Consider the following 24,878-nt stretch of genomic DNA (forward strand, 5'->3'; position numbering starts at 1 on the left):
TTATTAGACAACATCCCTATAAACTAATATACATAAATTATTTATTATAATTATCATTATTATCCCGTCACACGCGGGGCTCGGACGGGCTTCGTGAGACAGAAGAACTATAACCCGCTCCACATTCTCGTTTCTCGTGCTTTTCTCGCGTTCTCGTGAGATTCTGGCGGGAATGTGAAGCGGGCTTAACACGAATATATTCCAGCACCACTGCCGGCGCTGCGGGCACATCTTCTGCGGCGCGTGCAGCGACAAGAGCGTGGCGCTCGCCGGCAGCGCCAAGCCCGTGCGCGTGTGCGACGGCTGCTTCGCGGACCTGCGCTACACGTAACGAGACTGACAGGTGCTGACAGGGTTGCCAACTGATGATTTAGGGGCACGGCGGTATCACGCCAAGTCGAGTAAATAAACGACAGTACTGTATTGTTTTCTCGAATGCTGGCCATTTTTGATCCTGTTTTCGTCTCGTAAATATACAGATATTTTTTTTTATAATATAAGAGTAGCAGACAAGTATACAATCCACCTGATGGCAAGTTGCTACTGCCCAATACAATCAACCCCAAATAGGATTAGATATTCCTACCCGAGGTCGCGCACAGATGCGCTGCTACTCTTGAGGACTACGCTGGAATACCTCGGAAAAATATCTCCCTTACCTCACCCTTCAAACCAGAACACAGCAGCGCTTGACACTGCTGTGGCGGTGGTGCCGCCGAAGTTGGACCACAATGGGTTCTATACCACCTTGTCAGAGAAAAAAAGGTCGTCAGGACCAAACAATTAATGAAATGTGTATTTGTTTCCAAAATTCTGCTAATTCCTTTTGATATCAATACTATCTTTCTTTATATCAAAATTTTGTACATTTTGTACAAGGCTGGTGGTGTCTTCGTACCTCGTACAAAAGACCACAAATCTTATATTTGTAGGAGAATTCTCGTACCAGTTGGCAACCCTGCCTACTAACAATGTTCACTAAAATATATTAAATTTAATATATACGTACCCAAATGTAACTGCCCATTTAAGGACCTTTTCTATTTAGTACAATTGAGTGTGTAGCTCGATAGGTGTATTCTCGGTCACGAAAAGCTAGATTATGTAAATGAACGTCTCAGGCTTTTTTGTTGTTTCGTAGAATATACAGAAAATGAGTTTTCTGGAGGCTGATTTATAGTATAATAGTTATTATAGCGAGCTAATAAGTTAGTAGTAATTTACTACAATTGCTAAAAAATAACATCTATCCTCATAATATAATAAATAAGTTTTACATCATTCCTAGCTTTTCTTGACTGGGTTAAATAACATAATTTGCCATACTCTATGGAATCTCCGCTCAGTAACTTCGTTACAATGCTGTATTTATATGCAATGATGTAAAAAATAGATAGTAAATTGAAGACTTTCTAGATAAATTCTTGTAAACTCCTATTCATGGAATCACAGTTCACGATAAATAATTTTGTTACCTTATCATTCATTAGGTACACATGTTTATTATTAAGAATGAAACTGCGGATGTGCACTTTTTTTTTAATAAATTGCAACCTTTAAGGTCGGTTTCGACTAGACTGATAATGTATCGGTTTTTTTCTCATGAGTGCTAAGATAGCTCTCATTTGTTTTTAATCTTTAGAAGTTTCATTCAATCCACCAGATGGTAAGTGACTTTATCGACATTTGTAAGTGATAGATATTCAGTTAGCCAGATATTGCAATTAACATATATTATTTTATTGTTATTACTTCTTTTCTATAATAACTTATTTTGTCAACATTTTCTTCAGTGTTTGAACATTCAGGTGAACGGTATTGGGTTCATGAAAAACGTTACATCGTCACCAACCTACACTAAGGCAGAACACAAATTTTCGTGAGATTGTCATTGCTCTTCTTTACAATGGCAGACTGTTGTAGTAAGTAAAAGACGATTACAGAGACGGTGCAGTGAATACCAATACAGGTTTTGTCTTCATCGGCATCCATACCAAAATAAAATTATTTATCGTGTACACTCGAAATCTTAATAACTTAGAACATTCTTGTAAGTACAATATTGGGTGCGGTTGTCTCACCATCCACAACATTTTAATACCACTTGTACGTGTGTATCCACAAAACTTATCTAATCCAACGGATGATGTAAGTTGTACCAACATACAAGAAATTGTTATGGTAGAAAATGTTGTTTCTGTCATCCTAAGGTCGTTTGTCCACCGCACCGTCACTGAGCCGATACCGAGAACGAGATTATTTCGGGCCGATTTGTAATATGTCGTGACGGCGATAGTTTGTCCACCACGACCGATATCGGCGGTTTATTTTGTTCCAGCTCTCATGCGTAAACGGCAGTGTATGGACCAGTTCCAACGTGTTTTATATTGCCGGCACATCGGCCCGTCAAAATCTCGGTGCCGGTTCCGGTGGTAAATGTATGTACGCTACTTCGGCGCCGTCATTAATGATCGGTATCGGCTCGGTGACGGTGGCGGTGGACAAACAGCGTTAAAGTAGGTATACTTAGACACGAACGTATAGCTTTTTAATTACGGTCTAAAAGTCAGCATTCTCAATGTGTTTCATCGCTGATAACGCTGAACAATAGACGCGTTAAGATTGTTGTTAATTGTTATAGCGTAAAAAAGTTAATTAGAGACTATTGTTTAATTTAATTAACTTTATTTATATAACTTGTTTTTAATTTATACATGCCCCAAAAATTACCACTTTTTGTTATTTGACTGTTTATAGGATAAACTAATTAGTAGAATAATAATATAAAGATTGTATTTAACTAAATGTAACAAAGCCGATAATTTTCCATTTTCCTTTTGTAAAATTTAGGTACATATTACTACAGGAAATTAAATTCAATATAATATAATTTTATTTTATAAAAATGCGAAATGATTGTGAAAAATATTTCCTAATTTATAAGCATGTTATTACTTTTTGCAGAGGTGCTTCAGCCACAACAGAATATTGTGTATAAATTATAATTATTATTGACCATGTTAATGAATTTGTACATATATAACAATTTGTATAACATTAAAATAAATATACAATTTATTTGATGCACGCTTTTATTATACCTTTAATAAATTAATGTATAAGTATTCATTCACACAAAATGCAATATTAAATAATGTAATTAATCATGACATAATATGTTCAAGTATTTGTGACATAGCCTCTGGATTTTCTTCTGGAACCTGGGAAAGAACAATTACATCTAAAATTTTGATTAATTCTAGGTACTTATTAAGTACTCTAAATAAGTTCAGTTTTAAAAAAGTGGGTAGGAACATAGATTTCATTTATGTTTAAAGGTTTTATATAACTTTTACAGAAAATTTTAATGCAGTTATATAGGTACACTAAACACCGTTAAAAGTATTTTTAATCGCTTACTTTTCTAGAAATTTTCGACATTTCCTAAAATAATCCAAAAATAACTTAAGGTTCTGTTACCCCTTGCTAAAATATGATTACCTATGTCACGGTACAAATATCTATATCCTTATACTGTGCCTATGTAATTAATAAATATGCAACATACCCAGTGTCCCGCGCCGAAGACGGACCAAAAACTCAGTGTTTGCGCAGATTTATAAAAGCCATTCCTGTAGCCTCTTATCTGAATTCTTTTTGCATATTTAAATTCCTGAGCCCCTGACCACTTTAACATGTGGACCCAATTCGATGCACCTATTAAAAATAAAATCATAAACTATAATGTACAGACTGTCTTACTTTTGTTTTGTAAATATTATAGAATAAAGATATAGATGAGCATGCCGTCCACCTTATACAATACGGTAACTACTAGTCATGATTATCTATAACCATACGAAGGTGAATATTGAAGCTGGTAGAACCCTTTGGGACTTCGGCGGCACCACCGCCACTCCTATTTCTGCCTAATAACATTCTGGTTTGAAGAGTGTGGTAAGTGCATAAGTATGTCTCACTTATGCAAGGCGTGCCAGCTTAGCACTCAGGATTAGCGGCGCAACTATGGCCGCCCTCAGGTAATACTATACCTATCTATTGCTAATTAATAATAACAGATGTCCATGGGCTGTTGCAGCCATTTACCATCTGGTGGACTGCAAGCTCGTCTACTACTCCCGATTTGAAAAATACAATTAGAGTCCTACGTTTAAAAGTAAAAACGTAAAATTTAATTACCTGCAAGAGGTGTAACTATATCCAAATTTCCATTGTACACAGCAACTTTCAGTGTTGTCTTGTTCAATATCATCTCTACTGAAATGGTAAAGAAAAGTAATAACATAAATTCATTAAATTAGTATATTACATTACTTTAATAAAAAAAAAGTTTTTAAACTTTCTTCCTTGTACAAGAACGTACAAAAGTTCATTCATTAAAATAGTATATTACTAGAGATGCGCCGAATATTGGTTTCACCGAATACCGAATAATATTCGGTTTAACCTTTACCGAACCGAATATTTGGCCGAATTATTCGGTTTACCATTTCTTTATTGTCAATTTGCCAGTTATGTGTGTTCGTTCACACTTTAAAATCTTAATTTGAGTTTTAAAAATGATTACTGATTTTAGGTTTAAAATAAATGTTGACTATACTAACTATACATTAAGTAAAAATGTGTTGACTTGAGATTTCAAAATAAATGGATTTGAAGTTTAATTACTTTATTTTTTAGTTTCATTCAACATATTCTTCATAGGATTTGAGTTTGACTTATAATATAACGTAAATCTTATATAAGAAGTTTTGTGTTTTAATCCTGTACCATGTCGTGTATACAAGAAAATAGTAATACTCGAACCGAATATATTCGGCACTAAAACCGAATAATTCGGCCGAATACGAATAGTAAAAAAGATGCCGAATACCAAACGAATATTCGGCGCATCCCTATATATTACTTATATTACTTTAATAATAAAAAAGTTTTTAAACTTTCTTCTATGTACAAAAACGTACAAAAGTTGCTGGACGGAACAAAGAAGCTGTCGTTTAAACTTTGGAAAACGCTTTCAGATATATAGCTCCAATGCATACTCTGATTGACGTTGGCCAACGTTGGCTTGACAAACTTGTTTACTTTTATCTCCAACTTATCCAGCGCGGGGTAAGGACTAGGTTGGTTGATATTGTTAAAGTTTATCAACATCCCAGCCTCCGTGTTAATAATTTTGTATATATGATTATCTAATCTGTCAGCAGATATGTATTCTTTTCTATCAATGTAGTAACACAATTTTTGTACTAATTTCATCGTCTTCTCGTATGTTCTGATGTCTATTACCCCCTGAAAAAAAGTACGAAATGTTTACTAATTATAAAATATTAGGTAATTGGACTAGAATACCTTATATTATATACCTTTTGTACTCATGTACGAACCGCGTTAGGGAGCGGTCACCATACCGGTCTGACGCACAACGGGTTCCGGATTCGATCTCCGGGCAGGCAGACATCTGAATGATGGATTTGGATATTTGTTCCGTATCTATTTGTGTGTGTGTATTCGTCTTTGTGTGTGTCTGTGACACCGACACAGCGATTCCTATTGTGGGTGTGTGAGTGTACAATGCGTCTTATTTTTTTTACAAACAGTTTTGAAACAATGATACCTTACCATGTAATAAAGGAAATTTATATGCGCCAGCGTGCTTTGTTTCGGATCTACCCACCCACTTCCAATACCAATGCCTTTTAAATTAATTTTCACGCGTTTTTTTTCGATAGCCTGTGAAATATATAATTAATTTAATTAACTACTGAAGGTTTCTCACAAACAGTAATAAGATAAAAAAGATTGTATATCTAAAATTGAGTTCCAAGAACAATACTCAATACAGTGGTACCTAATTATGAAAATGTATTTATTATTTACATAAAGCGTAATTCATATTGTTATATTCATAATAGGCAGGTACACCGCGCGATTATTTGTTATGCGATTAATTCATGTACCTACAATATTGTAGCGTCGTTTCCAATATAGATAAAATAAGTCACTATAATAGTATACCTACTCACCGTATGTAAATAATATCCCAATCTTGGGCATAATTTGCCTCCATAACTTTGACCAAAAAGGTACGTGGGCGTTTTGCGAAATTCCTTATGTCTTCTGAAGAAGGCCTTTATTACTCTTAGCAAATCCTTCGCTGGGAAATAACACGAATTTTGTGTTACACAATCCTCAAGTGTTACGAAACGCTTTATTTTTGTAATCTGTAGAAAGTTTAGCATCCAAAGCACAATATAAGTAAATACCACGCACATTTCGGCATTTTAGTAGCCATTTTCGTTCGCTGTATTCTGATCTGACCCCTCAGATTGTGTTTTATTTTTTACCTGACTCCAAAGCGTAATGTTTTTCGAGCGTATATGTACCTATGTTTCCTCTACAGCCCAAACGGCTGACAGATTTTCACATATGAAGTGTCGTTGGATTCTTCTAAATTACGGGAGTACCTAACTGTAAGCTATATTTATCTACAAGCAGGTGGGTTTTAGTTTTAAAATAATAGCTAGTTACAATTTGTTACACACAACCTATCTGACATTAGGTACCTAAGTGATCCCTGCCGCTCATGGACATTTGTGACGCGCCCAAATAGGACAGAAATTCAGAAAGGTCAGGCAACTAAACGCCTCAGATTTATATTCCTCTCCCAAGCCAATCAGGTCAGAACAACTTACCTATGAACTATTATAAAGTAAAAACAGTGGTGGCGATCGTGCAATGGTAGAGATAATTACATAATATACGTAAGTTATAGCTACCTGCAATGACCTGAGTGATCACCTTATATGAAGTAAATATACATATTGGTGGACGCATAGCCGTGCGTCTAGACAGTCTTGAGTAAAGCCATCAGTTTACTATTTCTGTTATATATATATATCTAATGTTTTGGAAGTATGTAATTATGAAACCTTATACCAAGTAATAGGTATATTTTTATTTCAAACACCTACATAAAAGTATTTCGTGATCTCATATTTCAATTACATGATTGATACCGACAGCTTCAGTTTCGCTAAAATATGGCTAATATCAATGTAGTAAGACTTTGAGAGTAGGTATCAACTTGCTAAAATTTGTAATTGGGAACACTGCTACGCAACAACATTAATTTGCACTTAATTAGCGTCAATATCTGCTTACCCGCTTCCTTATCCGATTTAACTAATAACGAACTATCTGTGGCGTAACTGAATCCTGTGCCCACTGGATGGTCTATCAAAAGCACATTTCTACCGTTTACCTGTAATATAAATAAAGGAAGTTATACTTAATTATTATTTATCAAGATGCAATTGACGTGACATAATCTAAAGAAGGTCGCATGATATAAACAATCTACGCAAAATGCTAATTAAAACTACATCAAGGTTAGACGCAAGCCCTTGCTTTTTACTTAGCCACTGCACCCACATCAACCTACTTTGCAAGTTTTAAATAATGAGAATGAGAAAACTAACCTACCCATGTATGGTTTCGAGGTTGCAAGTCCATGTTCAGAGGGCCTATTTCAGCAAAGTTGGCGATGCCGGTGGCTGCCAACCCTGGGCCACCCTGTATCCAAATTATCAGTGGCTTACGATCGGCTCCGTCGGAAGTACCATCCGCATAGTACAACCAATAATAAAGAAAAGCTCCCGGTCGAACTTCCACATATTGTTGCACGCTCTTCCACTGACGAAGTCGAAGAGCTTCTAAGTAGGGATTTTGATCTGAAATCATTAATTAAACTACCTATTATAATGCAATTTCAAGTGTAACAAATAGTCGTATATATAGAATATAATAATAGAATACAAATTTATTTTGTTAATAATAAGGATACTTATTGAGTGAACGCTTAATCTAATATAAGTTGTATTAATCTCGTACTGTACTTACGTTTCAGAAATAAAGTGTTTCGGTATTATTTATTTTTTGTGACCATAGGATATAAAATAAGTCTTTTGGAAAAGTTCTAGAGGACTCACTTACCCGCGCATTGTAGCTCTGTCATTATGTTAAATATTGTTATCGTAAAAATAATAGCGGTATTTATTTTAAAATTACACATTTTCAAATTCACTGGCACACCCACTAACTCTTAAAATAAAATTCACATGTGCGCGATCGAATCGCTAATAAACGATTAACGTAAGTACACCCGAAAAGATCTACTCCATACAATGATATCACCTACTATGTACACGACGTATAAAGGATAAATGAGTTAATTAAGTAATTTATCAAAATTAAACATGATCATACATCCCGGGCCCGTTTAAGTGGTCGTCACGCGTTTTCCATTAGTGCAAAAATACGAATACGTAGTGGGACATCTCATACAAGTAGAAAAAGATGTTCGTTGCTTCACCGATCTATTATATTAATTTCCCGCGGCCCACGTACTTCGCGTGTTTTGTCTCTGTGCCGATATAAAGGACTAACGGGTCGGCATCTGGTGCACCGTAAAGGTTGCAATTTGATATTTCAATAGTACCAAGGTTACTACTCTAAGGTATGTTCCGATAACGCAACTGATACCTGGGCATGCACAGGGGTAGGAATCTCTTTAATAAATTTTTAACAACACTTTCAGAATGTAACACTTTTATTTAAATAACAAGCTTATAAACGATCCAATTATACTATCATCGCAATTAAGTTTTTTAGGCCTCGGTCGTTTACTAGTAGTTGATGATGCCTGAGTCGTGTGCGGGGGGAAGCGGGCACTATTTACATAATGTGGCTTCTTTTGTGATGTCGTTTCTGATGGAGGATACTTTGTTGGCGTGACTTGAGACGCTCCTACTACGAGCCCGCTTGGGGCGCCCACAAGTCCAGGCTTGTAGGTAATCTGGGACTCTTGAATACCATCATGAACGGGCTTCACATGCACTGAAACATTAAAAATATTTTTCGAAATGCACTATGAGAAGAATTCGTTCATTTTGTCGTCACTGATCCGTCACGGAAGCCGGTGAAGTAAACGAATATGCGCAAAGCGCATGTCATTTTTTTAAATAATAGAGCATCATAGTATCTACACTAAAAATATATGACTTTTATGACCCGTAATCACTGTAATTTCATCAAATTGCTACATTGCAATCACTGTCAACTAAAACATTATACAATGTGTCAAACGTTAAATAAAATAAGACTGTAAGAGCCGGTCCACACGGCGCGTTGCGTCAGCGTTGCGTCGACGTTGCGCTGTGGGTGCGTCGTTTTACATACTAATAATCATAGTGTTCACACGGTGCGCTGCGTCGACGCGCGCACCGTGTGAACACTATGATTATTAGTATGTAAAACGACGCACCCACAGCGCAACGTCGACGCAACGCTGACGCAACGCACCGTGTGGACCGGCTCTAACTGACGCGAACGTGTCTCTAGATATAGATACATATACAAGGACCTCAATTCTCAATATTCTACTCAATTCACAAAATTGCCCAACTAGTGTAACACAGATACAGGTCGCATAATGTAAAGTGATTACACCTCATTTATGTGTGTCTGTCTTACCTCACCCGCAGGCAAAACTAGGTGTGTCTGTGGTCCTTCCGCAATCGAGCCCTGCACGAAGAGATATATTCTAATACCCACTGGGTATGTACTTATAAATTATTCCTAGAAGCGTATTGTGAAACTATGGTTTATTAAAGATATAAGAGTTATGCGCAGTCGTTACCTTCGACTATGCGTGAGGTCCGGGTTCAATTCTAAACCCAATCTGATTTTATGAAGCATTAAAAATAATAACTATTCCCATGTTTTATATACAAGAAAATATAGTAGATAAGGAAAAGTTTTACACGATACTTCTTCATGATAACTGTAATCAAATGTCTGTGAGGTAGGTAGTTAATTCGCTCTTGGCTAGGGCGATATCACGGTCATAAATTTAATTAATTCTTAGAAGTGGAAAGTGTTATAGGTAACTATTTGTGACTAGAACTGCGGGTATGTGACTTAGTCACGTCTATTTCTGCCCCATATTCTGAGCTTCAATGGTGGTAAAACAGTTACTGTGTTTACAGAGGTGTGATGTTTTGTTATACCTACCTATTATTCCCCAGAGGCATCAGCGTAAATATGTGTGCATGAGTCGATCTCAGTTCTCACTCCTAAGTTATTTCAAGTTAGTTACCCTTAGACGGTAAAAACTATTTACGACATGTTGATAACAATAGTTAGTAATAAAAGTAATATTAAATATAAACTGTATACAAACCTGATGGTTTTTGGGCCAAAGGTGGCCTATAAAAATTGTCACCAAAAACCCCTCCTGAGGCATACGGTGGTCTTGTTGGCGGATAACTCGGTAGTATGGGACTGAAGGTCACCGGGGGCTTTTTCGTAGTTTGATATTCTTGTCCATGGAATGGATATAAAAATCCAAACGAACCACCGTTGAAAAATCGAGTGTCCCTATGCCCTTGTCTCCTTTGTGATTGTTGCGTAACTACAAAAAGCATGTCAAGCTTAATTATCAGTTTACGGAATTAGGTAGATACATTACAGACTTCCGTGTACTACGTACAATAGTAAATTGTATTTACAATTAGTTAGGTAGGTACCAGCACAACTATGCGAATGTCTTGGTTCTAATAGGTCCCTAATTTTTGAACACCTATATATATTACATAGTCTAAATGGTTGGACAAAGTTTAAGGTAGATATTGCTATATTGCTAAATTTTTATTTACATATTTAGGTATATTTGTCAGGGCTATATTTTATAGGCCAGGAAACACTGCAAGATTATTACAGCAATTTACTAAACTTTCCAAAACGACTAAATGTACGATGTAAAAAAACGTACCTACTTAAGCATGTTTGTACTTTTTATGCAATTTGTTTTTTATTGGTATACCTATATTATTCCTAAAATGACTACCATTCTAAATCGAGCGTAGCCATGGGTAAAAACTAATGAAAAAATAAAAGAGTAGTAGGTAATACAAATAATGAGAATGTTACCTACGCATAAAGTTATCTAAGATACTGTCGAAACAACTTAATTTAGGGGTTTTTACGACACATTAAAGAGCTAGTTTACAGTAAAGATAACATGGAATTTGTGGCTGCTATTGTCTATGTAATTAATTAACTGCCAGCTCACGTGAACTCACGGTCAATGCAAGCCGGAAACAGGAACATATAAAAGGTAACCGGATATTAAATTTATTGAATTGTACCTATGTGTGTTATTTTCTGCCCTTTTCCCCACGTTTTTAATTTGCTTGACCTTTGTATATTTTTAGTATATAACAGATTTTTTTGAACGGCACTTTGAACGGTCAGGTAAATTCAAAATTGAACATTTATCCAGAACAATACACGATTTTAATAATTGTCGTGATCAGGATGGTCAAGATAAAGATTTTCCTGGAGCGATTTTAGCGTGATTTTTAGTTTTCAAAATATAATTCTTTAAATAAGGATTTAATTGTTTGTGATATAACAAACCCATTGCAAACGCTTTTTATAATACATTTTTCATAAGACATTCCTGGCAAATAGGATAGAGGATTGGTCCACAATGTTGCTGCAATGCGGGTTGTGCTAGGAATTTATGGATTATACTTAATAACCTTTTGCTATTAATCTCTATCAAGGTTTAACGATTGCTATCTAAAATATATGCTATATATAGGTATTGATAATAACCGGAAACTTAACATTCCCTTAGAAACACGGAATTGCGCTTATTTATTTCCAGCGGTCACCCATCGTAACTCCCGACCGCCGTCAATGTTGCTTAAACTTTGTAAATCGATTACGACTATTCGTAAAGAACTATTCAACTTTATTCAATTCTTGTAAGAAGTAAAAACCTACCTATGTACTATGTATTATTGTACCTATATATAATATTCTATCCGATGTTCTATGTAAAACAATGATAAGTCAGAGTTGGGCCCTGTTGACTACGGACATAATTGTAAATAAACATGTTTACATCATCAAAACGTAAATAAAAATAGGTACATTGTAATCTTACAAAAATGTATTCCCCAGGGATTCCCCGGGAGTAACGCATAATCATTAGCCCATAAAATCCCAAAAAACGAACCAAGCCGACCATAGACTCCAATCCTTTTTTACCCGACTGCCAAGGAAGGGTTATGTTTTTCGCGCGTATCTTGTATGTTTGTCTTTCTTTATTTGATCCGATCTAACAAACGGCTGGATGAATTTCAACAGTTAAGGTGTCATTATATTTGTCTCTATGACCCGAGTGTCCTTAGATAGGTGTTAGTAAAAAAAAAGTCAAAATGGCGGATTTTTGGCGCGAAATAGTAACACATTTAAAAAAAAAAGTTAACCGAACCTATCGAGTAGGGTATCAAATGAAAGGAAATTAAACGGAGATTATAAAAACATATTTGTATATATATAAAACAGCAAGGTGACTGACTGACTGACTAACTAAATGACTTTTTCATTTTTCAGAAATCAACGTAAAACCTAAACCAAGGACCTTACAGTTCTGAAATTTTGCACATAGGTTCTCTATATAGCGTGAATAAGTACTAAGAAAGGCCTTTTGGAAATTCTACCCTTAAGAGGGTAAAATAAGGGAAAACAGTTTTTTTGAAATCCTTTAATTTTGAAGCAACTACTATAAAATTTTGTATTTGGCTTTCTGGATAGGAACAAGGACGCACTTATTTATCGCCCTCCGAAAAATCAACCCCGTAGAGGGTAAAATAAGGGTTGAAAGTTCATTTGAACAATCGTCAATTTTGAAGCAAACACTATGAAATTTTGTATCAGGCTTGTTACCCGACTGCCAAGGAAGGGTTATGTTTTTCGCGCGTATCTTGTATGTTTGTCTTTCTTTATTTGATCCGATCTAACAAACGGCTGGATGAATTTCAACAGTTAAGGTGTCATTATATTTGTCTTAATGACCCGAGTGTCCTTAGATAGGAGTTAGTAAAAAAAAATCAATATGGCGGATTTTTGGCGCGAAATAGTAACACATTTAAAAAAATAAATTAACCGAACTTATCGAGTAGGGTACCAAATGAAAGGAAATTAAACGGAGATTATAAAAACATAATTGTATATATATAAAACAGCAAGGTGACTGACTGACTGACTAACTAAATGACTTTTTCAGTTTTCAGAAATCAACGTACAGCCTAAACCAAGGACCTTACAGTTCTGAAATTTTGCACATAGGTTCTCCATATAGCGTGAATAAGTACTAAGAAAGGCCTTTTGGAAATTCTACCCTTAAGAGGGTAAAATAGGGGAAAACAGTTTTTTTGAAATCCTTTAATTTTGGAGCAACTACTATAAAATTTTGTATTTGGCTTTCTGAATAGGAACAAGGACGCACTTATTTACCCCCCTCCGAAAAATCAACCTCGTAGAGGGTAAAATAAGGGTTAAAAGTTCATTTGAACATTCGTCAATTTTGAAGCAAACACTGTGAAATTTTGTATCAGGCTTGTTGGATAAAAATAATGAAATGCCTATTTCACTGCTTTTGGAAATTCTAATTCAGCCTTTTTGGAGCAGTCGGGTTTTTGATTTTTTAAATTAATTACTTGTTTTAAGTCCATGATTTAAATTATTAACCGGCTTTGTTGGCTGTGCTAAATGGGTATGGGCATAAACCCGCATAAATTGTGATTGCAAAGTTCAATGCACTAAATTTTAGTAATACATATGGCTACAATTAAATTGAACTTAATTGTTTAGAAATTCATGACACGCACAATACCAACGTATTTAAATAAAGCTCCTTTGAATACCTGCACTGAAAAATCTATATTTATTTTATGGATGTATGCAGGAGACTTGATTTTGCATTTAAATAAGTATCGACATTTCTTATTTAAACCAATTACCCTTTTAGATAGGTAGATAATTAAATGTAGGTGACAATATTATTAATTTCTTAAATATGTTTTTACAGTAAATTTTACCTAGCTACTTTTGTAATGTCAACATCACTTAATTTGTAGGAAAAATCCTTGTAATCATATTTTTGGCTTATTAAGAAAATACATAGATAATACAAAATAATAAAATGCGTTTAGAAAAAACTAACTGCAAAGTTGAAGACTAAGTGCATACCTATACAATTTCAAAACATATCGTTTCATTACAAAACTTTAACTTAAAAATAAATAAATACTAAAGAGAATCACTTACCAGAACTGAGATCATTTTCGTCGTAGTCCTCAATATCGCCGCAATCATCAGGCGCATCTTCTTGCGGTTTTTCTACCAGACCATCATCGGCAAAACCAGTCGGACCGAATAAATTATAAAACGATCCGAATGTTCGGGCTCTGTGATGATCCCAACGGGTCGTACGCTTGTGTGGTGCAATTTTGTTCGTAGGGCAAGGCGCTGGATTCACGGTCACTGCCTCTAACCGAAGGATGAACACAAACACCTGTAGATAAATTTTAAAATCACACGGTATTCCTAACACTTCCAAATAAAATTTACTGTCACATAAACGTACAAGTATTAATTTTAACAAACAAAACTGCCATAGTCCCGCCATTTTCGCCATCCTATTGCCGCTCAGTAGAACGGTGTATTACAGAGTATAACAATGCGTTCTTGTTAGTAACTTGGCTATATGCTGTAAAGTCCAATGCATATCTGAACGTGGATTTAAAATCACTCTTACTAAAGCTCGAGGTCTCCCACGCGAACGCAAAATGAATGTGAAAATCCTTGGGCAATGACCGCCCCAAGACTTTGTAAAATGTAAAAGGAAAACAAAAATAAAGAAATGTGCCTGTAAATTAATCAATTATATCCTTATATAGCAGCTACGACTTACATATTTGGTAAATAAGTTTTGAAATTTAAATTAAAATGCCTAATGATAAATTGATTAAAATTAAAAAAATGTTACACAATTTTATTCTATTTACACCTACTTCTTTACGTTATTTTGGAATTAGGTACCTAATATATCAATACCCTTGGGATTTTTAAAGAACTCCCAGGAGCGTAGATTTCGTCACGATGTTTTTCAGCGCTTCAATACGTGCACATAACTTTGAAAAATGAGAAGTGCAAGCCTGGGGTTTGAACCTCGAACACTTCGTTTGAGAAGTCGGATTTTAACTAGATTATAACTGCAGATAATATCTAAGGTTTTGCAACTAAAATTTAGTCAGTGTAATACGTGTCTGTTACTGATGTATCGATAAGCAATACGCTAAATTACTAAATTAATATTTTGGGACCAACGAAAGATGACAATTTATTACCTAGAGCAAAGGTCTTGTGCCTAAATTGTAAATTAATTTAGGTAATATACTTACCTTTTTATTGTACATACTGCTATTTTTACAATGCGTACGTGTAAAATATTACTTTACTTTATACTTTATATAAAAATTGCGTTGATTCAATATTAAACAATTTTACTTAATAAATAAATAAATCCTTACCAAACTTTAAATAGTTTGTAAATGAAATAGCAATGATGTTGTAAGTATGTAACGACATTTAAAAAAGCAGCTAATCCAATATGGAATGTAGGGAACACTAAATTGGCAAGCTCGTTTCGCACGACCGGATTTAGTTAATAAAAACCAAATGACGCAAAAGTCATAATAAAACATTCGCATCTTTTAAAGAACCAATGTTCCCAAATTCGATTCGTGATGAAACCGATATCCTTTATTTAGTAGTTTAGTACCAACTTATTACACAACATTCCGAATTATTGTTTTTGCAACATGCACCTTTTATGTTCGGACGAATATCAGGAAGGCAAGATACCAAATACGATCTAAAAATTGAGCACGAAGGTATCAAATTTGGCATTAAATGGGATTCAATATCGTCTACATTTAACCGACACTGTCACATTATGTAGATTCTAATACTGCTCATGTGACCTACCTCCAATGAGTCCAAACGATATATTTTGCTTAATTAGGTAAGTAGATAGATATTATTGATATTGTTTAATCTATGCAAAATAATGTAAGATCCAGTAGCCGGTCTGTGAACATGCTATATTAAGTTACTACTTATGTAGGTACACAACAAATTTTCTGGATACGGGTCCTCACCATAGACCGAGAAGATTAATTAGAGCCATATAAAATGCTCTACCAAAGCAGAGTGCGCTTTAATATTAGCCACCCTTGATAAGTTAATAGAAAATTCAGTTTTGTATATGTTTTGTATCCTGAAGTCATTAGATTCACTACTGTTACTATAGCTACTGTCACTATAAGTTCGACAATTAGTTAAGGCTCATTCTAATTTAAAGAGTTTCATATTAATGACCTAAATGTTACAAGCTCTTATATACCTACATTACAACGTAATACACTGAAATATCGAATTGCTAGAAATTAATTAATTTAGCTTATAACAGTACGTCTTTCATAAGAGTTGTGATACGGCGTGGTCTCTCTAAATTTTATAAAGGTGCTCTGTGGTACTGTGGGTACTGATAAATAAAAAGTAGGCAGGTACTTTGTTGTGGCTGTTTCCGACACAGATTACCTTATTTACAACTCCATTAGTTGCTGCTGTTACAAATTCAGACCAAAAGTAATGACGCCTTTAAACTAGCTGCGCAGCTTCTGCGAACCAATGAGGCTTTCACGGTTCGAGAGTAGCTGTGTTGAATTTTATGTATAAGCATCGACATAATAAACAATCATTGTGTATAAGTAACAAATTTGTATGCACGCGTCTTTATTAGTAGTATATCGATGTATGCACGTTTCCGTTATGTGGGACTTTCAACCAAAGTGTCAGTTCATAGTAACTTATCGTTAAACCCTCCTGGCCTCTCGTAAACCACAGTTTTGTTAGGGTGGATAAGCCTTAATTGGGTCTCGAAGGAATCCTCTTTACCGTGGCAAAGGAGATTAGTATACCATAATTTCTATTTTTTTCTTAATTTCATCTGAACATCCCCAATGTTTGAACTATGCCAAATTACCATGTTGGCTGTTACTTATCCGATTGTTTTACACACAGACCTATATCTAAACATTCTCTATTGGGTCATCTATTGGGTACAAATACAGGTCTGTAGTTTTACATTATAATATGTTTGTGATCGGAATAGACTATCCAAGATCTATATCTAATCTAAAGTCGTACGATGGCTTTCTCTTTTTTTTTTTGCTGAAATATAAAAACGTATGCATATTTTAATTGAAAGAAAATACTATGCAGTTTCATATAAAATGTGCATAATATCACATTTTCTTCAAGAACAGCTATATTATTTAAACCATAGACTATGGTTAAACCCAAATTAACTGAATCAAAATCAAAGACAGACTTTTATAAAAATGTAATGTCAAAGTCAGAATTTCAAATTGTCAATGTCTTTTCAAAATATTGATTGGTTGTCCGTTCAATTCGATTTGATGTTCATAATATTTTAATTATTCTTTGAAATATAATAATAAAATACAAAAATGTCAAAGGAAATGCAAGTGTTTTTAGGATACGAAAATGGAATACTAGAAGGAAGATCAAACTCAACAATAAATTATACTTGTGACAAAATTGGAGGATTCCCTGTATGTAACCTTTTAATATTGCTTGATTAAAACAATGTGGTTTTATATTTCTTATATTAAAGTTTTTGATTTGAATCAACATAATATGAATATTATTGGATACCTTTTGTGGAAATTTATGTTTAAATGTTTACTACTCTAAATATAAAAAAAAAGATAATTCACTGCTTTGCATGAATAATCGCAAACTCAAAATTCATTATTTTATTCAAGGTACAGTTTAATCTTAAATAGTTCCCAATTTCATGGCTCTATTTTAATTCCGTTTATTAAAAAGATGTTGAACCAAAAACATTGTTCAATTTGTAATCTTGTATAAAAATTAACTTTTTTGAATTGTGCGACTATCATACAAAGCAGCGAATTGTCTATAAACTAATATTTTTTTAAACCCAAATTCAGTCAGTTTTAATCTGTTTATCTGGAATAAAACTTAGTGATATAAAGCTAAAATTATAAGCGAAAGCTCTTCAATAATAAAACAATTCCGTTGCAGGATTGGCCACCCTTGAAGAATATAGAATTCTCAACAAAATGTCCACTTTGTGGTTTACACAGACTATTAGTAGTACAATGTTATGCTCCTATGACATCTCTGTATCATCGCACTTTGTATGTCTTTGCTTGCATTAATCCTAATTGTTGGAACCAATCTGAAAGGTATGAATTTGAACTGAACAAACTTAGTACTTAAGTATTTCTTGTTAAAAGGTTTTTCGAACTAGATTGGTATGGAGCTGTGGCATTCATTTTGGTCTTTAAAAATAAGAATTCCTTGTCATAGTTACCTTTGTTCTATATAAATAATATTATAAAGAGGAAAACTTTGTTTGTCTGTTTGTTTGTTTGGTTGTAATGAATAGGCTCAAAAACTACTGGACTGATTTTAAAAATTCTTTCACGATTCGAAATCTACATTATCCACAAGTAACATAGGCTATATTTTACATGAAATATATTTGATAAATAGATTTTGAGGCGGTACAAAGTTTGCCGGGTCAGCTAGTTCTATATATAGTTTGGTTATTGGTGTCTATATGGGCAAGAATGACGACTAACTATCAGGTGGACTGCATGCTCATTCACTACTTGAATTTTATAAAAACAAATAATAGTTTAAAAAAAGCGGCATTTATTGCTAATCAAACTATAAAGTAGAAAATAATTTTTAATTTAAATCTGAGTAAAAAGCAAGGGGTGCTTGATATTTTAAATGTTACAGTCATTCGGCAATTATATATAAGAGAATAGTTATGAACTGCAGTAAAATGCACTGATGAAAATGAAATGTGTGCAAAATTTCAAATTAATCAGAGTTGTGGAAATTGGTGCAAATTTTGCTCAAAGATGTGTGGATGGATGGATAATGGAATTACATGCATACAACACAAGCTAATAGAAGTGTGTTAAAAATGTATCAATATTCTTTAACCATTTTCAGTTGGACCTGCATAAGATGTCAGCTTGAAGATGAGCATCCCTATCTGCCACCTTCACCTGTTGCCATGCAATCCTCTGATCTCAACTGGTGCCAAGGATCAGACGATTGGGACGAGAATGAGAATGGAAACAACTTCATGAGCATGGACAATAGTCCCAGCCCAAACAATGTCCCACAGAGGTAATTGACTATTCTTTAACAGCATATACAGTTTATGTAAATGAAAAAGAATATATACTGGTGCTTTATTATGCAATATATTAATGTTAATAAGTCAATTATATTGCTAATCTTATGAAAATCAACTTGTTAAAAAATTGTTTGCTAGTTTTTTCTACATCTTTTACTCATATCTCACAAAAGACATGTCAAAAGCTGAACATGCCAATCATTAATTAAAACTAGTACATTACGATACGTGTGGCCAAAGTAGCCTATTTTTGCACGGCGTGAAGTTAGCGCTCGAGCGCAGCGACGTTGCTAAACGAAAAATGAACGAACGAAACGAACGAAAAGCGTGGCTAAAATGCGGGCTTAGGTCACAGGGTGCTATAAAAAATATTATTGTTACTCGAAAGCATGATCAAAATTACGCTGGACGTAAATCATATTTTTTTTTATTGGGTTGATATTATAACATAAATAAGGGTATACTTAAAAAAAAATATTAGTATTATATTAGTATATGTTACAGAATCTCGGACGATGATGAAGATGAGAGCAACTCATTTGATGTAGAAACCATGCAAGAGGGTATACTTAAAAAAAATTATTAGTATTATATTAGTATATGTTACAGAATCTCGGACGATGATGAAGATGAGAGCAACTCATTTGATGTAGAAACCATGCAAGAGGCTCTTGGTAATCTGCAAGTTTTTGATGCTACTAATGCAAACAATTTTCCAGCCCAAGGTTTGTTTCTCAAATGTAATAACTAAATCACATCAATAAATAAAAAAAATATAGCTATATTGTTTACTTTTTAATTCAATATAATCCTTCAATGTTCATTAATTCAAAATAGGCTGCCTATTATACCCATAATGTTGTAACACTAGTATTAATAGAAAAAAATCAGTGATATTGAGAACTTTATGGTTAGAGGTCTCCGAGACCTATAGAGGCACATCTTTTTCTTCAAAATAGCAACAGAGTTTAATTGTTTTTTTATGTTTACATGTCCTGTACCCTTAGTGTGAGTGTTTACGTTTTTACAAAAATGACTGTTTTAGAATTTGTTCACGTATTTCCCTAAACATTTCCAATCAGCGCCCCTAGCGGACTGTATCAGAACTGATTGGAGTATTGTGTAACTGTATCGGTACTGTCTGGACTAACACAACATAATTCAATATTTGTAGGTGCTGTCGGTGTACCAGTTGCAGTGGCTGAAATAGAAGGGAAAGATGACTCTGATCTTGTGACTGTTGACACTCCCACTGTACCCACTAAAAATATTGAAGCATTATTTCAACAAGTATGTATTTTTAAAACCCTCAAACATGTAAAATGAACTAACTATGATTACTATGATATGATTAATTGTTATTTTTAGACTGCTGAGCTACCCCCAGATATTAGAAGCCGCTTAAATTGCAATCCCCTCCAGTTTGTGCCAAAACATATTTATATTGAAGAGGAAACAAAAAGTAAACAGTGCCATGATGAGAAAGTCATGGAATTATTGAATAAATATAAGCAAGAAAATGGTATGTATTGAATTGAAATGAAATTAAAATTTAACATAAATGATTTTTAAACTATCTGCCTTGCTGCTTTTTATGTTCTCTTGTACTGTACATTCACATATTCAGGTCGCCTCCCTAGAATTTGCCTAAAATTTAGTATATTACTTATTTGCATTGTTCGCGTCATTGGTTCAAACGTGTTTGCACTAATAGTCAGCCATTTAAATGTGGCCCTAATTTTGTGGTTCGTGTGAGAGATTCAACCGGCTATACATATACTAACCAGTTATAAGTCTTGTTACGTTATCACATCAAAATAAAAATGATCGTGTCATTCGGATCGTCATTGTTACTAACAGATATGGATGTGAGTAACGCGGCGGGCGCGGCGTGTGCGGGCGCGGGCGACGATGAGTTGTACGAGGAGGCCGCGCCGCTGCACGGCGACCGCATGTTCCACGCCTTCCTCACGCGCTTGCGACGCAACCCTACACAGATACTACGGTTCGTATCGCTGCTATACACAAGTCATAAAAACTTGTTAACGTCTGTTAAACAGAAAAAAATATAGAGGATAAATTAATGATGTATGGCTCACGCATATTACACTACACGACTGTATTTACATTTACACTAAATGTACTATTATAATTTAGTATAAACAATGACATTATGCACAATAATATCTAAATTCTAAAGAATAACAACGCACAAAAAAATGTGATCATTGGTCACTACTACAAATACGGAACCCTAAAAAGTACTTAAAAACTAGACGTCATTGTCGTAGATTTAATATTTATAAATAAAAGTAATAAGTATATAATTTAATAATGTAATAGCAAAGATTTTAAGAAAGTGAATTTTTCAAAATCTTGTCAAATTCTTTTGCTTTCCTGTTGTATATAAATTGATGTGTAAATGCTTCATTTGTATTCCCAGGTACAGCCGAGATGTACCACCTCTTCTTGGCGCGCCTCTTACTGCTGCTGACAATATTCCTCCCCATTGCTGGCGCTGCCGTTCAAAACTCATTTGTGAAATACAACTTCTACCAAGATACGCGGACTCACTCCTGTTGGCCCCTGACAACATGTCTCTTCCATACTTGCATTTCTTATCAGTACTTATATTCACTTGCTCGCAAAGTTGTTGGGTAGCTTCAGACAAAGTGTTTAAAGAAACAGTCATCTTTCAACCCGAAATCTAAAGTAACTATAATAATTACATCGAAAAAAACGAGTAACGTAGATTTACGACAAACTTATTATGGTATCTGGAAATCATTTTATCTTTAAATTATGGTGTAACAACCGCAGAGTCAAATCAAATAAATATTATGCTTATCAGATAGTTACTTGAATATTTCAGCTTCTTATATACTTAGTTATAGATTTTTGTAGATGTAATAATAAGTAACGCATTAATAAAAGGATATATTTACAGTATAACTATGATTGAAAGTTAGACTTTCTTGCCGTAGCCATCATGTATAGACATGAAATTAATAGATTTAAATTTTAATGTTCCGGTTAGTGAATGTTTTTATTAAAACAAATGTTTAGTTGAATAGGTGCAATATCGGATTACAGAAACGATAACTACTTAGGCGTAGATTTAAGCATCATCATACATTGTCTACAAATATAATTACATTAAATTTAAATTATGTCACTGATGTAGAATTTAAATATTTCTTAGTATTTCTATAAAGTTATAATAATCTCTCTCTCTCGGTCTCTGTCGTTCTTACGATTTGTTTTTAATATTGTTAAAATGATATTATTTATTTCTAATGTATACCTATAGAGTAAGAGTTATTGACTATAGCGTGAATGCTTACACAATAGATACCTGCTTATATGAATAGAATTTAGTACTGAACATGTATTTGGCTTTTCACTCCTTTGAAATAGCAATAATATTCGTCGATATTATCTATATCAATATGGTATACTTACGTTATACCAACATTTATTCAATAACAATCTAAAATACATAACATAATGTTAACTTAGTGTATCTGCATTTAATTGTAAAGACGGGTATAAACTTACTTTTACCATAGTTATAATAATACGGATGTTGTGTTGTGTATCTACATAAACCTAATTATTATGTCATTTTAAATAATTATTTTCTTCGTCGCAATTCTAAGTGTAGTCAGTAGAAATTGTCCATTAAATAAATTTTAAACTGCCAAATACTTAGGCATAAGATAGGTTCGCTAGTCTTGTCGCATAATTATATTAAATCATCCTTCACAATTTGATATATATTATGTCACAGGTGCTTATTATACTTAAAACAATTATAATTATATGAAAAGTCTTTGAAGTAAATACTGACATTTAAATGTAGTAACCGCAATTACGTTTATATCACGGCGTGCGTAAATGGACGTTTTACGCACGCTTCGCGTGCGCAAAACCCCCATTTCCGACCCCGTAATATAAAATTTTATACAACACGCGGACGAAAAATGTTTTTCTGACTCGTGTGATTGCAGTCCTCGCCTGCGGCTCGGCCTGCAAACTCACACTTGTCAGAAAAAAATTTTTCGTCCTCGTATTGTAATGTACTATTATATCACGGCGTGCGTAAATGGACGTTTTACGCACGCTTCGCGTGCGCATAACCCCCATTTCCGACCCCGTAATATAAAATTTTATACAACACGCGGACGAAATAGTACATTACAATACGAGGACGAAAAATTTTTTTCTGACAAGTGTGAGTTTGCAGGCCGAGCCGCAGGCGAGGACTGCAATCACACGAGTCAGAAAAACATTTTTCGTCCGCGTGTTGTATAAAATTTTATATTACGGGGTCGGAAATGGGGGTTTTGCGCACGCGAAGCGGCTCGGCCTGCAAACTCACACTTGTCAGAAAAAAATTTTTCGTCCTCGTATTGTAATGTACTATTTTAGAATCATTATTTTATCATACTTGTTTGTAATTTAAAACTGTCTGTTATCAACATAGATTAGTATGGCTATCATACTCGAAGAGTATTTAAACGCATTTTAAATAAAGGCACGATGTACATAAGTCCAGTTTTACGAAACTCCGTCTCGTGTTCTGCAATTTCGTCCCATAAATTGAAGATTATTGACGAAATAATATCTTGACTAATAAATTATTTGAAATTTACTCGAGTTTTATTATTTGTCCATAAATCAAAATAACTGGTTTTACAACAGGGAAAGGAGAGTTCACCCAATATTGTGTGTTACCCGCCAGTGCGTACCCCTCCTACGCACTGGCGGCGATTAGCCGTGGGGGCGGCTAACCGCGCTACTAGCATCTCCTCTTTATTTTGTGATGGTTGGGTACGTATCACTGCTATTAATAGCAATGGTAGCCTAGTAGCTAAGAAACTCTGCCTCAAGAATGTTGTGCATATTAGAAATTAATTATCACTTGCTTAAACAGCGAAGGAAATCATCGTGAGGAAACCTGCTTACCTGAGAAATATTAGAAAAAAGTTTTCAAAGGTATGTGAAGTGTACCAATTCGCACTTGGCCAGCGCGGTGGACTATGACCTAATATTGATTTTCTCATTCTGAGAGGAGACCTGTGCCCAGCAGTGAGACATTAATGGTTTGATGATAAGGTACGTATAATCACAAGCATAGGCGGTCTATTCTATGGTTATCTATTTCTGAACCGAATATCGCCGCAATGGCATGCCCAGATAAATTTCTCGGACTGTCTGAATTTACTTGCTAAGGTATAGTCCGCGTTAACCTGCTATAACAGGTATAGTTATTGGGCATTTAAACGACCGCAGACTTCAAATTTTTGTTTATAACTACTTTACATTATTTTAAAAAATAAATATGAAAATTATCTGTCGTCTTATTTTTTCTTTATTAATTAAACTAGCCTGTTTTGGTTCTGCCGCCATAAAATCCAAAATCACAAAGGGACCACTTATCCATCTAGCAGATTCTAGCAACATTTTGGTGAAACTTTTTCACAATATTCAAAGTGTTGCTACTATAATTTTGTTTTTTTCTACCATACCACTATAAAATTTCTATTGTTTAGATTTAATAACTTTAAATAGCTAATAACTGTATGGGGGCTAATTACTATACTGTTTCCCTTATTTTAATATCCTAAATATAAGGTATCTGTGGTACTAGTATTGCAACCATGTA

General features: G+C 34.3%; 3 protein-coding genes and 1 long non-coding RNA gene across 5 annotated transcripts in view; 3 read left to right on the forward strand and 1 right to left on the reverse strand.

Moving 5' to 3' along the window:
• The window catches only part of LOC140742254 (uncharacterized), a 290,795-nt gene extending 287,708 nt beyond the window's left edge, over nt 1-3,087 (forward strand). The window contains exon 2 of the long non-coding RNA XR_012102260.1: nt 1,944-3,087. This is a non-coding gene — a long non-coding RNA (uncharacterized LOC140742254). The remainder of the gene's footprint in view (nt 1-1,943) is intronic.
• The window catches only part of LOC140742252 (RUN and FYVE domain-containing protein 2), a 20,840-nt gene extending 17,753 nt beyond the window's left edge, over nt 1-3,087 (forward strand). For both annotated transcript variants that reach the window (XM_073073100.1, XM_073073099.1), the window contains exon 14: nt 206-3,087. In XM_073073100.1, coding sequence (XP_072929201.1) covers nt 206-331 — 126 coding nt within the window. In that variant the 3' untranslated portion in view covers nt 332-3,087. The remainder of the gene's footprint in view (nt 1-205) is intronic.
• Nucleotides 3,075-14,723, reverse strand: LOC140742253 (retinoid-inducible serine carboxypeptidase-like). The gene is made up of 12 exons (XM_073073103.1): nt 14,525-14,723; nt 14,206-14,452; nt 10,265-10,495; nt 8,671-8,919; nt 7,507-7,754; nt 7,186-7,285; nt 6,048-6,178; nt 5,644-5,754; nt 4,986-5,313; nt 4,201-4,278; nt 3,569-3,717; nt 3,075-3,221 (listed from the first exon to the last, which is right to left on the reverse strand). Exons 1-12 carry the CDS (start codon nt 14,573-14,575, stop codon nt 3,165-3,167), a joined length of 1,980 nt encoding a protein of 659 aa, XP_072929204.1. The 5' UTR covers nt 14,576-14,723; the 3' UTR covers nt 3,075-3,164.
• A 2,663-nt stretch (nt 14,724-17,386) lies between these two features.
• trus (programmed cell death 2 like trus) lies at nt 17,387-23,087 on the forward strand. The gene is made up of 8 exons (XM_073073104.1): nt 17,387-17,579; nt 18,076-18,239; nt 19,021-19,200; nt 19,820-19,935; nt 20,385-20,500; nt 20,579-20,732; nt 21,071-21,215; nt 21,654-23,087. The coding sequence occupies exons 1-8, from the start codon at nt 17,475-17,477 to the stop codon at nt 21,919-21,921; spliced, it is 1,248 nt and encodes a 415-aa protein (XP_072929205.1). The 5' UTR covers nt 17,387-17,474; the 3' UTR covers nt 21,922-23,087.
• Nucleotides 23,088-24,878: the final 1,791 nt, after the last annotated feature.

The sequence above is a fragment of the Epargyreus clarus genome, unplaced genomic scaffold, assembly GCF_041222505.1.
Source record: "Epargyreus clarus isolate Ecla_fem2 unplaced genomic scaffold, WU_Ecla_fem_2.2 ptg000005l, whole genome shotgun sequence".
NCBI classification, from domain to species: domain Eukaryota; kingdom Metazoa; phylum Arthropoda; class Insecta; order Lepidoptera; family Hesperiidae; genus Epargyreus; species Epargyreus clarus.

Coding starts and splice junctions, on each gene's coding strand:
- LOC140742253 (XM_073073103.1), bottom strand. CDS start 14,575: ATGGCGAAAATGGCGGGACTATGGCAGTTTTGTTTGTTAAAATTAATA. Junction 7,755..8,670: donor AAAACTTAATTGCGATGATA/GTATAATTGGAT, acceptor TAATGATTTCAG/ATCAAAATCCCTACTTAGAA. Junction 6,179..7,185: donor TAAATCGGATAAGGAAGCGG/GTAAGCAGATAT, acceptor GTTATTTCCCAG/CGAAGGATTTGCTAAGAGTA.
- trus (XM_073073104.1), top strand. CDS start 17,475: ATGTCAAAGGAAATGCAAGTGTTTTTAGGATACGAAAATGGAATACTA. Junction 18,240..19,020: donor TGTTGGAACCAATCTGAAAG/GTATGAATTTGA, acceptor AACCATTTTCAG/TTGGACCTGCATAAGATGTC. Junction 19,936..20,384: donor AAACAATTTTCCAGCCCAAG/GTTTGTTTCTCA, acceptor CAATATTTGTAG/GTGCTGTCGGTGTACCAGTT.